The sequence below is a fragment of the Gasterosteus aculeatus genome, chromosome 7 (assembly GCF_964276395.1).
Source record: "Gasterosteus aculeatus chromosome 7, fGasAcu3.hap1.1, whole genome shotgun sequence".
Taxonomy (NCBI): Eukaryota; Metazoa; Chordata; class Actinopteri; order Perciformes; family Gasterosteidae; genus Gasterosteus; species Gasterosteus aculeatus.
In genome coordinates this window covers 8,665,973-8,683,470 of record NC_135694.1, presented here as the reverse complement: position 1 = coordinate 8,683,470, position 17,498 = coordinate 8,665,973, and the positions used below count along the sequence as shown (strand labels likewise).

The 17,498-nt window shown below is 46.3% G+C and overlaps 1 protein-coding gene across 1 annotated transcript in view; it reads right to left on the bottom strand.

Moving 5' to 3' along the window:
- Positions 1-13,838, bottom strand: part of plcb3 (phospholipase C, beta 3 (phosphatidylinositol-specific)) — a 38,696-nt gene extending 24,858 nt beyond the window's left edge. The window contains exons 1-2 of the mRNA XM_040181449.2: positions 13,095-13,838; positions 2,617-2,703 (exon numbers count right to left, since the gene is read on the bottom strand). Of these exons, the coding sequence (XP_040037383.2) occupies positions 2,617-2,703; positions 13,095-13,193 (186 nt within the window). The 5' untranslated portion in view covers positions 13,194-13,838. The remainder of the gene's footprint in view (positions 1-2,616; positions 2,704-13,094) is intronic.
- Between the last annotated feature and the right edge of the window lie 3,660 nt (positions 13,839-17,498).

Below are 17,498 nucleotides of genomic sequence, written 5' to 3'. Positions count from 1 at the left end.
AAAAAGATGTGGGACGGGAAGAGGAGGAACACCTGGAGGAAAGTTGAAAGCTACAAAAGAGAAATGGAAAGATTTTTAGAAGACATTTTTAAACAACTGACTGAAAAAGGGGAGACGAAGGAGGCATGGGATGAGACGGTAATGACGGATGACGGATGGAGCAAGAAAAAAAGGCCGGATCGCGCTCCTTTGGCTGCAAGTCAGGGGGTTACTGAGAATATATTGAATCGCACCCGTGGACCCCAGACCGGGAGAACGAGGGGTTTTTCCCTCAGTCCTCAAACTCAAAGCAACAGAGGTCGAGCTCTTATGCAGCATCCTGCTCGTACCAGATGAATATCAGTGCTCCATCCTTCCCAATATGGTAAAGAAGGTGCGACATTCCACCTTTAACAGTCCTCAGACATTTTGGGGTTATGGGGGTAATGGACGTGCTCCCACATCTAAAAATGACTGAGCAGGAGTACCTTTTCTCTCACACACACACACAGTACATCTTCCTCTTATCTCCCAATGAATGCAATCCTGGAAAATATCAGCAGGGCATCTTTCGTTGAACAACATAGCGTTTAACATCGAAAGTAGAAAGAAGAGCAGAGCGGCAAAAAAAAAAAAAAAAAGAGAGAAAGAAAGAAATTGCACAGGAGATCAAATTATTTGGGTGCTCTATTCAGAGAAACGAGTTCCTTCCAGAACGCCCGTGTCATCCGTGTAAATGCGTATTAACTGATCTCATTAATAATAGCTGGTTATCTGTGTTGCCGTGTCCTCTTTCTCTTCAGCTCTGGTTCAAACTCTCCAGGGTGGCAACGTTCCTCGTTGCTACTGTACGGATTTAATGAGCCCGATTCAAACCTGCGTCATTGTAGAAACTTGATCCATGAGGAAGTTTAACGTGACGTCTGGGAAGTGGCATCACAACGCAGCAGCAACCGGAAAATAGCGATTTAAAGAAAAAGTTTTAAAAGCTGCAAAATACAGCGATCGGGACAGAATTGTCAAAATGCAAAGGAAAACAACCATTCGTCACTCCCTGACTCGGTTTCCAAATGACTAAATTCCCACAAGTGCCGGCCTTTTGGCCTCGGTGGTCTGAAAAGTTTGGGGCTTATTTCATATTCTGCAGCCGACAGCAAGCTGCCCCCAAGCTTCTGCAGTAAGAAGAGCGGCAACGATCCAGATTAGTCACGACCAACATGAACAAAGACGAAGAGGCGCCAAGTAAGTAAAGTAAGAAAAGCTAAATACGAGAGCACGTAAACCCAACGAGCCACACTGGCACTGTGTCAGCATTTCCAGGCAGCCGGACGCCGACTTGTAGCCGCTGTATTTTTTTAAGATAAGATCTGACACTGCAGTATGTCAGAAGTTTCTGTGATAACGCTCACGAGGGTTCAGGAAAGCCTCCCAGTTGCTCTCTGTGGTTTTCTCATTTTCCATCCTCCTCGAGGTCCAAACGGCCGCTTATTTCAGGTTGTGCGTCTTTGTCGAACTGCTCGCAGCCGCCGCGTGGAGCGGCTTCATCCTCAAGGATCCAGTGACTCCTCACTAAACAGTGTCACGGCTGCACCTCGGGCGACAAGTGGCCTATAATCGCGATCACACACGCACGCGCACGCATGCACGAGTGCGTGTGCAGGACGGAATGAGTATTTAAAGCCTCTGTCGGTTATGTGGGTACACAAACGCATGTACACGGACAACACGACGTGTGCTCTGGCCCAGATATGTCCTACACACCCACACACACACACACACTCTGAATGCAGACACAAGGCAGCGGTAATATTGGCTATCAACGGGTCGTTCCGTACATGCCTTTTGGATGAACAGACAGCCAGAAATAAAATGAGGGACAGTGTGTGCGTTTGTGTGCGTGTCACGGAGAGCCGGAGAAAAACATGGAGAGCGATTAGATGGAGGAGGTGGGATGAGTTAATTGCGCTGCCTTGAAATTACATTTGATCCAGGAGCTCTCACAAAATGTTCAGACCAGACCAACTTCCCACATACACTTCTAGAAGAAGGACCGTAGATCCACAAGGTGAAGGGAGACAAACACACTGTGAATTCGGGGGTTGAAATAAAACCGCTTTAATACATCTGCACTAATCAAAATCTCAAAAGGCTGCATCCTGCTGACTCACTGCCTATTGCGTCTGGATAATCATGTCAGCTAAATGCCTAAAATCCAATATAACTAAACTAATGGCTTAAGCGCAGCCACCAAAGACACGGACGGGAGGGAATGCGGTTGTTGCAAAGTACAGATAGATGGAAAGAGATGCAGGACTAAAAGGATGCAGACCACAAAGACTCCAGCGAGAAGGAGGAACGGGAGGAAGAGGGGGCGAACAAGGCCGGGGCAAATTGATGGAAACCATTCCGGGTGAACTAATGGACTTCATGTAACCACGATAAGAGACAACAAGAAAGGAGGACGACTCGGAAAGACGACCAAAAAGGAAGAACGCGGTTTGGTTCAAGTAAACAAATGGCTTTTGTTAATGCATGTCTTAATAAGTCCACAATTGCATACTTTGCGACCAACCTGTTTGTGTAGGTTTGTGTGTGTGTGTGTGTGTGTGTGTGTGTGTGTGTGTGTGTGTGTCTCACCAGGTTGGAGCCTCCAGTCCAGTAGAGGTAGAATCCATCTGGGTCAACTTTCAGAGTCACTAGGGTGGGCGGAACGTTGTTGTTATCCTAGATGACAAGAGAAATGGAGACGTTAGAGTGACGCTTAACAGACGTGTCTTTTTCTTCTCCATAAACTCTATTGGCTATGACAATATAGACTGTATAGAGAATGTTGAGATTTTCAGTTTAGCCATATTACCTAAAGCGGCCTATTTAGAGAAATAAGTAGGACACCTGAAATCCACTTCACTCCTCGTCTCACTGCAGAACTGCAAAATGAACCTAAAGACTTTGTAAATTGTGACAGGTGTTTACAGGTGAGAGTTTGAGCTAAAAACAATTATTATTTAAATTTCTCGTTCTATTTTCTCTACAAAATAAGTTGGACTGAAACCTGTAAATAAAGTGATATTGGGTATTTTGTTCCTCCCGTTCCGCAGAGAGAAAAAAAATGAATTGGTTCACGTTAATTGGGTTTGAAAGGCCTACTAGGGTTGGGATTTTGTTTCACAGCTGAATCCATCAACCAGTGATTCTGAAAACTGGAGCTCGGTCGACTAAATGAGTCGAGGTCTCGTTTCTGCTTGTTCCCCTTCAATACCATTACATTTGAGATGGAATGTAGTATTTTTGTTGTGTACAGCAGGCTCCTATGGGCCAAAGAAAAAACAAAAAAAAACACACACACAAAGGGGTATAATCCATTTCTTATGCAGAGAATTAACTCTGCAAAAGACAATATGGCTGCTTCTTTACAGTCTCACAGCATTGTAAAAAAGAGTGACGCGAGTTAGGCCGTTTGTGGCAGCGGCGAGCTCTACATGCCGTCAAACGGGGCCTCACCATAATGGCATTGTAGAGATACGGTGGCATTGTGGCTTTTCTGTTCGTGCGTCGTGCAACAGCTGTATTGAAGCTGGAAGGAGGAACAGTTTGGCCTGCATGAAATGTCACGTGCACTATAATGATGGCTCATGCAGCAGCCTGCACCAACGTGTCATTAGCATCGTCATTATGGCGTCATATGCCGCACATATGCCACACACAGTCGTACAGCTACTGGCTGGAGTAGTCACAGTGGTAAGCGGTCATATTCCTGTCCAGCAGACAAACACACCGTCCAGACATCCTGGTAAATGACGATGACGGTCCAGATTGGCTGTTATTACAGTGACGGATGCTCATGTACACGTCAACTTGAGCATCAATAATAATATCATCATCACCACCACCGTCGTCGTCATCATAATCAGATGGGAAGCCAGGCTTTCCCACCAACATACTATTGGAGGAATATAGTATGTCTACAAAAATGACAGAACACAAACAAGTAACCGCCTCTAAACGGTTCTTATTGAAGTGGTGTGGAACAAATAGTGACGGACAAAGCTGAAACATAAATGGTCTTATGCTTTACACACAAATGTACAACATTCAAAAAATCTTTTCCGACTGAATCATTTCAAACTCTGAATACATACACATGAATCTCAATGAAGTGGGGGAAGCAAAGCAAAATTATCCGATGTCATGTCATCGCCTCATCATGGGACTCCATGAATAAGACGGTTATATTCATGTAGCTGCACAATAGTCATGCTTGCCATAGATGTAGGAATACACATTGGCAGGTTGAAAAAAACAGGTACAAACTCTTAGCTGCATCCCTTAATTCAATAATACATTTTGGAGAGACAGTGCACTTCACTTATATACTACTACTATACTATAATGTTATAAGCAGATTCCATTACCTTCAGACAGAACCCGGCTAGTAGTTGACTCATCTTTAGACTCACACTAAGCTTATCATGTATCTCTACACAAGACAGTTGATCAACCCTGGACAATTTCTTTAGTCTCCTCAATTTCAACATTTGTCCCATTTCCCCTGGAAATGCATTTCAAGCTGAACATACCTTGAGTTTAGGCTCCAGAGTCGGCTAACAAAGAAGAAGGAGACAGCAGGAGTGGTTAGAGTTTAGATTGGGAAAAGGACATGAAGAAAGAAAGATGGGATGAAGATGGGAAGGAGATGGATTGGAAGGAAAGGCTGCAGGTTGTTAAGGAGAACGAAACATAAAAAGGTCGGAAGTAGAAAGAAGAGAGCGTGAGATCAAAGACAAACCACATCATGAATCCTTAGTAAGCAATTGTAAATTCAGGGGATTTAAAGTGGGCATCCAACTTGGAGCCACACGATCAACTTCCAATGAAACCTGAGCTTGAATATCTGCCGAATAACATCTCGCGCCTGTTCTGCTATAGGTTTAATTTTCGAGTCGACAGTGAATGATCACAATACAAAAAGGTGAGGAAAAGTTTGGAAGGCCCAGAGGCTTCCACAGCCAGTCTGGTGAGAACAAAGCCACGTCCATTAATATGGCCACAGACTACTGGGCTTTCTGTGAAATGCCTGAAATGCAAATCATTTGCAAATCGGAATTCCTGTCCTGAGTGATAAAAGCAAATAACTGAGTTGTTAAATATTCAGGGAAATCTTTGCTGCAGAACCTGCACGCTGCAGCCTCAACTTTTTACCACTTTAGAGAATATAAAAATGCAAAAGGCTCTCTAGTCAGTGCACTGTTCATTGTTCTGAACTAAAGCAAAAACACGGCGGTGCAACGTCGCACAATGAGGAAGATGAGCCGCCTCCGATGTCGTGTGGAGGGTTCAGTGTAAAGGTACTGACAATACAACGATGCTTCATTATAGAGGATCATAGCAAACATAGAATTGGACTACAACAAATGGAGAATCAATTAAAGTCATCAGGTCATGTTCAGCGGAAATAAACAGGAGACACATAAACAGTGTGATAATAACTATGTTTTCAATATCAGTCTGACCCATTCACACCACACATTTGAGACTAGGTCTGGATAAAGCAAAACAACATCAAAAAACAAAGAAATCAAATAAATAAGAAGAAGAAATAAGAAATAAAATATTCTGCTCTGACACCCTGGCGGCGTGTCGACTGAAGGCTCTGAAACCTCGGCCAATCATAGGTGAGAATAGATACATACCGTTAGTGTGTACAACATGTTGGCCGTCTCATCACTGCGCAGCAGTTTGGCAAAATTAAAAATGTTCTATTCTGCACTAAAACAAAGAGTGTTTAGGCCTGGACCAACCTGCATGGACCAACCTGCATGGACCAACCTGCATGGATGAAATAAAGACATTGTTGGGCTGCAGACTTTTTCAAACGTTATCGGGCCTAACACGTCCGATACCGCAACCCCAAAACGAATTATCCAGAGTTTAGCAGCTGAGGCACTAGCAACGGAGTAGGCTCGGGAGGATCATGTGGCGTCAGCACTGGTTTAACTGGAAGAGGCATGCGTACAGTCTGCAGGGTGGCTCCCATGCGTCATCTAACTGGGATTTCAGCTCCGAAAAGAAAAGACACAACACAAAAAACAAAACATGTGTTTTCCCATCTCAGATTTGAGTCCAGCCAAACTTTAAAATGTAGAGTCACACCTCACTATTAAGGACGCAGTCGAGAGCCAACATTCAACAGTCATGTTCTAATACAGGGCAGAAAGCTTTCAGACCAGTCGGAGTAGTACCGGTTAGTGCGTAGCACAATGCATACAAGTGCGTTGTATCTACGGGGTGCTGCAGTTACCCACACCCTGTAGGAGGTCCCGCTCTCTGCACGGTGTTTATTGTTGGAAACCCTAAATGGGTTATCTAACCCGTTTCACAGCAGGCCACGCTTATGTAACAAGTTATCTTCTGTGCCGTATAGCTTGAGGAATTCCGCTAGGATCGGAAACACACGGACATTTTCCCAGAGGAATGCGATCTACAGGCTCATGTGACCGGGCGTAGAACAACACCTCCCGTAAAACCTTCAAACCGCAGAGACGGGACGCCGTACAAACAGTCACACACCAATTAGGTCGGACTTATTTGCATGTAGTACCTGCTGAGCTTTACATAGTTGCTCCCAGGGTTCCCGTTTACCATGACACACACACACACACACACACGCACGCACGCACTCTTCCTTCCTGTGTCCAAAATTGTAGTGGCCTTTTTTTCCGCTACTTTCCTCTTATAGATAAAAGAATTCATTAACGGGCTAATGATTGTGAATATAGTCATTCATTTATTACTTATTTGTCACTGGAAACGCCCTATAAAAGAACGTTTTATAACACAATATGTCACAATAGTGACATACAATAAGGGTAATGGTTAAAAACCTAAAACAGGAAATCATGCCCTCCCCAAAGATCCCCCCCTGGTTTACCCTGAACCTACACTCAGTGGTGCGGTTTTTCTGTGAGTGGGTGATACGTCAATAATTGGACCTCAGCCCACTCCCTAATTAACTACCACATGTACAGACCTTCTGAATTCCCGCCTTGCTAATTTCCCTCCTTTCTTTTCCTGTCTCTCCATCCATGTCAATCATCCCTTCAATTCCTTCCCTCTCCCACACATCCATTCCCGTTCTACCTCCTTAATTGACTAAAGACCGGGTCTTTTTCTCCAGGCCCCCTCCAGATGCCCTGACCCTCTGACAAACCCCTTCATTACCTGGCCCTAATGTCAAACGCACACGCACACACACACACACAAACACACACACACACACAGACAAAGTGGGACGGACCACCCTCTGAGGTCTTACATGGACTGACACCAGCTAATGAGTTCCTCTTGAAAACCCACAACCTATAAGGGCATGCACATGTAGGAAAACACACGTGGGTTCCTGCTTCTCTTCCTAAACGAGTGTGTGTTGCGTAACGCGAGTCAGGAGAAACTGATTTGACAAAAAAAAAAGCAAAAAAATGTAAAAAGCAACCGGTCCAGAATGCACCTTTGGTCAGCCATGATGTGGGCATGTTCAGCAGCAGCTGGCGGGAGCGGCGTGAGAAGGAGAGCCGGTATGAACATAACGCGAGGGTGTTTGAGCTGCTGCTTTGGCAACATGGTCAAAGTTGATGACAGGAGGTAACCTTTGGACGAGAGAGAGAGAGAGAGAGAGAGAGAGAGAGAGAGAGAGAGAGAGAGAGAGAGAGAGGAGAGACGGGCCGCAGAGGGGAAAATAAGATAAAGAACATAAAACAGAAAGAAGGCCAGTACAGTTTAGTGACGTGGTAAATGACATGTGACTACCTCGATCCAACGTCCACTCGGAAGGTCTAAGCGTAACCATGTGGTGGTGCCAGGCACTGATCATTTCGCCTGTGTGTACGGCTTGTATTGACTCAAGCAAAGAGCCAAGATTTAAGGGGATCATATTCTCCCGCACTGACGTCCACTGTATTAGGAGAATGAAGGCAGATAAATACAAAAAAAGAAGCATTGTCAATTCTAATGAAGACCTGGCGTGTTGGAGGCACATGGCGTTCACAGGAAAACCACACAAAGCAGGTCAGTGCGCGGTGACAAACAACACCTCCACCAACTCCTCTAAGAAACTTTCTATGAAGCCGCGAAACGTGGCTTCTATATAACGCCAGATTACAGGCCGCAAAGAGCGGATGGCGCTGTTACCTAGTGATGCAAAAGACCAAACAGGGATCCAAGCTAATAAGAAAGAAGATGACAGAGGGGAAACAAAACCAAAAGACAGGAAGTAGATAGAGACTCAAAAAGGAGGAAGAGATAGTGATACAAAGCTGCAGAAAGAATGGGGAAGAGATCTCCAATACGATACAGAGACAAGGTCACATGTGTAGCGTATGGAAGTGAGTGGGAGTTGAGACGCGCGGCAGTCCAGATGTCTGTCCCACACTTCACATGTGGCTGTAGTTGACCTTCCACCCCCCTCCTTCCCGCTTAGCATCCATCCATCGCCCGTTTCTCACCACTCTGTCAGGATGTCAGCAGTGTTTCTCGGCATGGCGTCAGACCGTCACACAAGGCTGCGTTTACGCCTCCTCCTCATCTCCTCAACATTCACCCTTTCACTGACCAAAAAAAAAAAAGAAAATGATCATTTGGGCCTGCTCGCTCCTTTGCGTCTATCTGGTGGTTAAATGAAGCATCCACTCTCTGATACAGGCTCACGTGGACAGACGGTGAAAAGGCGAGGCCAATTGCGTTACGGTCACGATGACATGGCACCTCTGATTGCAGCAGAGATCTGCTTCTAAAAGATACAAACACTTTCATTTAGAATAAAACATCATTCTGGGTTTCCAGGGAACAGTACAGCAATGGACAGAAATGCTCTCATTTGCGGCGAGTTAGATAAGAAGAGTGTTGTTGCCACATTGTTGTCTTAACAGCAGGACGACCGGCAACGGGAGGACACAGCTGGTCTTTTTAAGTTTGTGACGTTTGAGCCTGAGGAACAAATAAGATGTAACACAATAATTTGGGAGCTTATGTCGACAAATTTCCATACATATGCAAAGCAATCGGGGTGTCAATCTGCTTTTCAAATGATCCATTTCCCTTTTCTTTACACTGAGGCAACTGGCTGCGGCTTCAGATTTACCGAACTGACATGAGATCGACAGTCATCTTCCCGTCGCAACTCCTTCTTAACTTTGAGATGTGCAGGGCCGTCATGATGCGCTGACAATCATGCAAACCACATTCCAAGGTAGTTGAGAAATGGATATTTGGCTGATTCCAGAGAAGATCCAGCATGCTGGGACTTTATTATCTTATCTTTATTATCTTCAAACTAAATATGGGTGTTGAAGACATAACGTCCCCCAACATGCCACACCAGGACGGGCTGTAAAGCGTTTTAGTTCCACCAAAACGCAACACTTCAACGGTACATCATGCTTCACTCAAGTTAAAGACATTCGAAAAAACGCAGCCAAAACCGTCACATTCCTAAAAGCGTGTAAACAATGAGCGGGATATAGTGATTCCATGTGACTTTGTTTACAAGCCCTGGTCTGCTCGTAATTGTGCAATGTGAAGATAAACAAATCCAATCCGAGAAATGACACTTTCCTCCATATGGTTCCGCGAAGAAAACACGCAGTGAGCGATTGTACCACGAGAGGAATCATTACTCAACGTACAACGTGACTGGCACAGTGGAGGAGCACTCTTAATGCCAGGTGTAAATATAACTGAATTAAACTGCGCGCAGAGGATATGTTCACATTAGGTGTGCAGATGATATATATTTTCTACCTTTGTGCTCCCCTCGGCCCACTGACAGGGCGGCCGAGCTGCTATGTAGACACGCTGGCTGTCTCTCTGCCTCTAATTGGTTGATTTGGGAGGAATTTTAACCGAATTCCAGTTGGGATTCATCTCAATTGAATTGTGGCCCGAGCCTGAGAGGGCGGAGCGGCGGCGGCAGCAGCAGACGGAGGGGGGAGGGTGGGGGAGAAGGAGAGGGAGGGGAAAATGGTTTGGCTCTGGAGCGTTACAACAAGCTCCAACAGGAAGTCATTCAACGGGAAAACACACACACACACACACACACACACACACACCCAGAACGAAAACGACCACACACACACACACACACACACACACCCAGAACGAAAACGACCACACACACACACACACACACACACACACAGACTTGAACACACGTGTGTCCGTGTGTATATACAAGCCAAAAGACAAAGGAGAGACGGTCAATTTGGAATGCATTCTTCCTCCTCCCTCTGCATGAGTCAGGGTGTGTGTGTGTGTGTGTCACTTGATGGGCGTTCAGCAGACTGCTGCAGCATCTCAGCGGCGGATGAGCAGAAGGTTGAAAAGCGAAAGGAGGAGAAATACAGAGGCTGAAGGACGAAAGGATGCGAGGACGAGGGACGGACGATGAAGAAGAAAAGCCACGTGGCGGGAGGACATGGTGACGGGGAAGGGGGGGGAGACGAGAGAGAAAGACTCGGGCCAAAGGCTGGGTGCAGGGCGGTTAGGGGGGGGTAGTTTCATGTAAACAAACTGCCCTGGCCCCGGGCACTTTCTGCATGTCCCAATTCTTTTCTTTTCTCACTTTGCCAAATACGCAAAGCGGTCCAGCACGTTTTACTCTTTTATATGCAGCTGCCCAAAGATCAACTCCTCTGCTGAAACACAGACGGACACTCAAACAATTCGACTGCTCTCGACTATCCTTTCTGACACTACTCAGGCGGCGCTGAGACGGGCGGCTCTCAGGTTGGATGAAAAGGATAAAAGTATGTCCAATCGATTTAAACGGAAACATAATAAATTCCCAGCAACTCCCTGTGGTTCAACAGCGCAGGTTGCATTTTCTTTGTTTCCTATCCAACTGAGCCACGTCGAGTCATGCCTTATTTGATATGGATTACGCTCGCAGTCCCGAGAGTCTTTTCTCCTTTTTTTTAAATGAGCGCTGGCTTTGGAATCATTTGGAATCATACCAGGCCAAGTTATTCATGCTCTCTCCTTTAAGCCTTTCTGGCCCTCTGAAATTATTCCATTTAAACTATGTGAAGAAGCAGCAAATTATATTTTAATGTAAATCTGTGCAAGCTGCTGTTCTGGCCAGATTAATGGTTTGTCTCAAGACACTGCTGCAAAGAGTTTCATTAAATTAGATCAAAGTTCAACTTTACAATGGAATCCGGCAGCAAATGGTCACCTGCGTCAAAGCGTGGAATTATTCCGCTATATTAGTCATTAATCGGCGTAACTCAGTAAATAAGGTGATCCTCAAATGTTTCTTCTTAAGTAAAAGGATCCTGTGGCGCCATGTAAGGCCTCTCGGATTAAGGCCGGATAAGTGCACCTTCGGGGGCTGAAATTAACAATAATCGTTCAATTACTCATTAACTGATCAAATCATTTGGGTCATACAGCCAGCAGAAGAACAGTGAAACGCGGGACGCAAACTACTTCCCGGAGCTCACGGCGTTCTCGTTAAGTGGCTTGTTTTGTCCGACCCGTTCACCTGAAAAGATAAATCAACAATGAGGTTTTCAAAGCTGAAACCAAAGGATGTTTAACATTTCACCTCAATAAAGAAATTTGAATGATTCATGAATTATTAAAAAAAAAAAATTGTCTGCAGATCCACAATCAAATGACCAAATACCTGATGACGTGCAGGAGAGAAGCCTGAGCCAAAATAAAACTTATTTCAAATGCTGTCATTTATTTTGCCACAACTGTCTCCTGAGATCCATCTGGGATCTGATTACAGTAAGTCTCCAAATACAAAAGCATTCCTGCAATTATTACTCCTCCACATCTCTCCCCTCCCAGATGTGTTCTCTCTCTCTCGCTCCCCATTTATCCTCCCTAATTCACATGTTGACTTTAGTGGGCAATGGCAAATAGTCTGGATTAAATATTCACAAAGAGGGAACATGCTCACGGTTTGAAGTGTTCACACACTCAATCGCCAGCGTAACAGCTTGTCTTGGAATTCCCTTTAGGAGGGAGAGACAGAGGGAGCCAGTGTGTGTGGGGGGGGGGGGGGGGGGGGGGGGGAGAGGGAGAGAGAAAGGAAGGAAGGGAAATCAAAAGGACATGGTGCGCACTGTTTGCGTGACAAGACCCTTCACCCGAGGCCGCATGCGCACACACACACACACGCATCACGTCACCATTGCAATGTGAAGCTCTGTTGCTGATAAATGGTTTTACATTCAAAGCGGCTGTTGTCATTTGCTTGTATGCGTTTGTGCAATTACCACCAGAACGAGACGCCGTGTCTCCGACTAACGCCGAAGAACTTGGAACTATGGACTTCAACGCTCAATACTTGATGATGATTCACACACACACACACACACACACACACACACACACACACACACACACAGCCTACAGTCAGTGCCAGGTCAGTCAGCTACTCGGTTAATCATTGACACACACACACACACACACACACACACACACACACACGCATGCATGCATGCATGCACACACACACACACACACACACACACACACACGCACACCTCTACTATGGTCACTGACATGGGCAGTATAGGAGCATGCCGGGGTTGCCAGACACGCCACTGCAGAAACATACAGAAGGAAAACTAGCACAGGATAAATGACTTAATCCATGATTTGCGTTGTCATAGAAACAACAAAAACAACAACAACAACAACAGTAAAGATGTAAAAGTAAAACGTCACATTGTCGCAGTTGAAGGTGCACGTGTGTCGGGAGGAGTACAGGAAGAGAAAGACACGAGAGGGTGGACTGAAAACCGGCTTGACAAGAATTCAACACAACACGCGCGCGCGCACACACACACACACACACACACACACACGAGTGTTTTACTGAGTATAACATAGTGGGCTTTTGTGTTCGGAGCATGCAGGTGAGGCTGTACTCTCACCTGCACACACTGTCCGTATCACACACACACAGTCACACAGAGACACAGAGACACACCGGTCTCGCGTGTCCCCAGTCCCTACTGTCAAAAGCACGCTGTCACGTCGTCAAGGGCCGGTCGGGGAGCACTTTCCCTTCCGGGATCAAGTAAACAAAAGAGTGGTTTCATCCTCACCTCGTCCCATTTGATGAATTTGCCCCCCTTCTTCAGCGCTTCGTGGACGGACACGGGCTTGAGCTGCAGAGCGTGGACTCCCGGCTTGGCCCCGGCCATGGCGAGGGACTCCCGGCCCCCGGGTGCCAACGCCTAAGCTCCGGCTACGGCAAAGGTCGGACTCCTCGGAAGGAACCACACACACGCACGCACAAAGAGAAAAGAAAAGAAAAGCCCCGCTCTTCCTTCTTCCTCTTCCACCCCGGAGCTCGCGCTTCTTTTCCGGGGAGAGACTCCAGAGTGAGGGGGGGAGGAGGGGGAGGAGGGGGGGGACTTTCTCCAGAGCCTGACCTCAACAGTTGGTGGACGTCACGGAGAGTTTGAAGAACATGAGGAGTAGAAATCCATACAGAGAGACAGAGACAGACAGACAGGAGGACGGGACTAGACTGTCTCCGCGCGCACCCCCGCGGTCTGCCGGCGGCGCGCCTTTAACCCCCCCGCTGTCCTTTATTATGGGCTCTGATTACTATATTTGTTTATTTATGCCGAATCCTTCTAATCGCGCGCTCGAGCCCGCAGAGAGATCCTTTCCTTCCTTCCTCCCATCTGCTCGACCCCTTCTCTCCTCTGCTCTCGCCCCTCCAAACTTTCTCCGCGTCCTCAGTGTGTGTGTGTGTCTCTCTCTCTCTCTGCCTCCCTCCCTCTCCGGTCGCTTCCGACTCGTTTCTTCTCCTCTACTCCCGTCCTCCCCTCGTGTTGGGTGAAAATAAGGAGGGAGGATCGCGAGGGGAGCGAGTCGGCGGCAGGTCGAGCCGTGTGAGAGAGGAGCGGGAGGGAAGTCACGGCTTGTGTAAAAAAAAAAAAAAAAAAAAAGGGGGAGTGTTTTAATTCGGTCCCTCCGGCTGCCAATGCGCCTGCATCTGAGCGAGCTGTGCGCATACGTGTTTTCTTTATCTGACATATCAAATTGATTTGACCAAAAGTCTATTGGTTCAAACTGTTACCCCCCCCCCCCCCATCCCATCCTTATGTTTGCTTCACCGCTACTCAAAATGCCCTCAAACTGGAAAGGTGCGCAGTGATTTCATGTTGTTGTGCTTATTTTTGTTGTAATACTTGTCAAAGTGAAATCAGGCTGAAATGTCCGGATGTGTTTACCCGTAGAAAGCTGCGAAGGTGCTACAACAATGCGACTATAACGTGTTTTTGTCACTTTGTAGCGCAGGCTTTCAGTCGGAGGTGTTCTCCAAACCCAAGTGGAGATCATTTCTTTTTTTGCACTAGTGTCTACTTAGGTTTGTTTTATGCACCATCCCGATAATAACTATTCCTTGTGTGTGCAACATACTTAATAAATGGTTCTGATTCTGAGAAAAGCTTCTCCGGAGCCAAAGGCACAACTGTTCTCCCTGACGATACAATTCTTACATTCTGACACTGACCTTGATGTGTAACATTTAGCCTTTAATGATCCCACATGTTCAGTACTACATCATTGAAATCCATGTTTAATGTAACAGTGTACATCCACACAATCCGTGTGTAATCTAAGGAGACACAAATTCATAAAAGGTTCATATCAAGCCCTGATCTAAAAGAAACAGGGAGCAACTGTTTGGTTTCTCTGAGCTAAAGGCAATGGAGGGGAGGCCCGAGCCGACGCCGCTGTGTCTGATGTTAGCTTTGGGGATATATGCACATTTGCTCTAATGACTCTAGACGACAGGATGAACAGCACTCCCACGTCTGTGCGCTAAATGTGGAGCTAAAAACAGCAGCTGGTTAGCTTAGCATTGCATAAAGACTGGGAGCGGGGACAGTAAGGCAGCTGGCCTGGATTCAACTACAGGCTTGTTTAATAGTAAAGCGCTGCGTATCTCCTTATGTGTTCTGCACTGACAAATCTTAACGTAATCACCAATTTAGGAAGTAAAATAAGTGGAGTGGAACATTTCTCTTTAAAATGTAGAATATTAGAACTTTAAGGAAGCATAAAAAAGTACCAGAAAACAGCTCACAGTACCTAAGTAAGTGTTACTTTTGGATATAGCCGTTTATATATCTCTTGGGGAGAAAGCAAATACTTCTCAAAATTTCTGACTACTAGAGGGGCCACAAACCCCCAAAAGTTGTTAACCGTATTAGCGTGAAGAATGAAAATGTTGAAGCTCCATCTTTATTTACTACCACAGGCAAACATGCAACTTAACTGCAGTCTGCAAGAAGCAATCTACTTTAAACTATTTCCCTTGGTGTTGAAGGCAAGCGATTAGCCACGTGGGCCAATAATGTTATTAAAAACATGGTGGCAGCCGCTGGAAATACAAAGTAATCAGTTTAGATTTAGCAACGGGGCTGCTGCTCAGGCAGACGGGTTGTGAGATTGAGGACATCTTTTAGAAATGATGATGTTAAATCTGCAATCAGCAAATAATTCTGAGGGTTTGTCGGAAAAGGTAATTGAAGCCAGTGAGTCATCAGATAACGCCCCCCCCCCCCTGCATGGTCTTGGTCTGTGGTGTCATGTTTTAAGAAGCATGAGAGCAAAGTAGGCGGCGCAGTTTAATCCCGTTCAAATCCTGCTGCCAAGCAACTTAGAAATAAGAAAAGATTTAAACACCCAAGCAGAGCAACTGATTTTTTGGCAATTGTTGCCATTCTCCAACTCCCCAGCTACAGCCGGCAGGAATGTCTGCTATGCTGCAGCTCTGCCGACTGACTGACTGTGTGAAACCCTGGTGGCGTGTATCTCACTGCGCTAAACCTATAGCGAGGAAGAGGAGATCCACAAACAATCTGTCCTGAGCACAAGACCCGAGTTTAACACGAGCCCGAGGAGCTGCGCACATCCAGCGGCAACACACCTTCACATTCAGGCGCTTCTGTGCGTGTGTCTGTGTTTTCTGTGCGGGGTTTTGAGTCCAGGCCGAGTCCACGTAGACTTGTTAATAAATCTGATCTGGGACCACCGCACACACACACAGTTAAACAAACACACACACGCACACGTGACCTCTCAAATGACAACAAATACATGATGGACACGTGCTTTGGCCCGTACATAAAGACGCGCACGCTCTCGGCCTCCTCTCTATCCACACAAATTGATTTATTTTTAGCCAGACGACATTATGCTGAAGGCTGCATTTGAAGTACAGGCACCTGTGTTGTGAACAGACGGCCGCTTCCCTCCATTCAGCACGTCCTCCTTTCGCAAACACAACAATACAATACAATCTTATGTTTAACTTATGAATGGTTTACACTGGGAATATTTAAGATCCACAGAGGACGAACCATGGTGACTTTGCAGAGTATCTGATCCTCTAGCACCCCCAGCAGGTGGTTTTAACCTGTGAAAGTCTTCATGTAGCTGCAAACAACTATTAGCTATACAAACACGAGGAGGAGAATGATCGGGCAGGGGATTAAATCACATCCTTCTGTGTGTTATGTTCACCGAGCTTGTCCTTGCAGCGGCCTTGTGGAAACAGCATTGGGTCATAAGGTCACGGCCGCTGCTCTGCACTGCTCCTATGAACCGGTTAGAGCTGATGAACTCAATCCAACCAACGCTCCTCCGGTCCCGCCCCCCAGGTAAACACAGTTTGCTCAGTCAGCACTTTTGTCATGGTTTGCACTGTTAGCACTGTCACCGGGCGCTGAGAGGCAATACAAACGCTCCTTATCTTGTATACAGCACCTTCGGATGACTCACTGACTTTACATGCAACACCGCCAGCAGGTGAATATTTAGCGACGTGTCTCGATAAGCATTCGATGGGCTGCCGTGAAACAGCTGGGTTGTCCTCACAGGCCCACCTACACGACCACAAAAACACCGGGATAGAAGCCGAAAGAGGGAAGGGATCAGGAGGACACACACAGACCATAAGACATTATAAAAGAGACACAGAAAGGAGGAGGGTTCAGGGGGAAAGGGAGGGGAAGGATGTAGAACAGGAAATGTAACTGGAGCAAATGCCAGATCTATGAGATTTACTGTTTTTGCAACAGTTTAACAAGGTCTTCCTTGTTTTCTTTGTCACATTGAGGGAATGACAAGTATTAGAAAGACGGAAGGGCAGTCAGAGAGATGAAAAGCAGTAAACTACAGGGAAGTAGGAACCGGGAAGGAGTTAGGAATAAGTCCAGGCGTGGAGATCAACAACCACTGCTCTCTTTCTCTGCCTCTCTCTCTTCCCCCTCTATCGGGTAACAGACAGAAGTTCCCCTCCAACGCAAAGCCGCGGAATCACAAAGACACATTGTACTAAAGACACACAGGCATATTCACTGTCCTGCCACACACTGCCACTGCTACCCCCCCCCCCCCCCCCCCCCCCCCACACACACACACACATCCACAGAATCACACACACCCGCATGTACAGTACACACACTCGCTTTAATAAGAAAGGC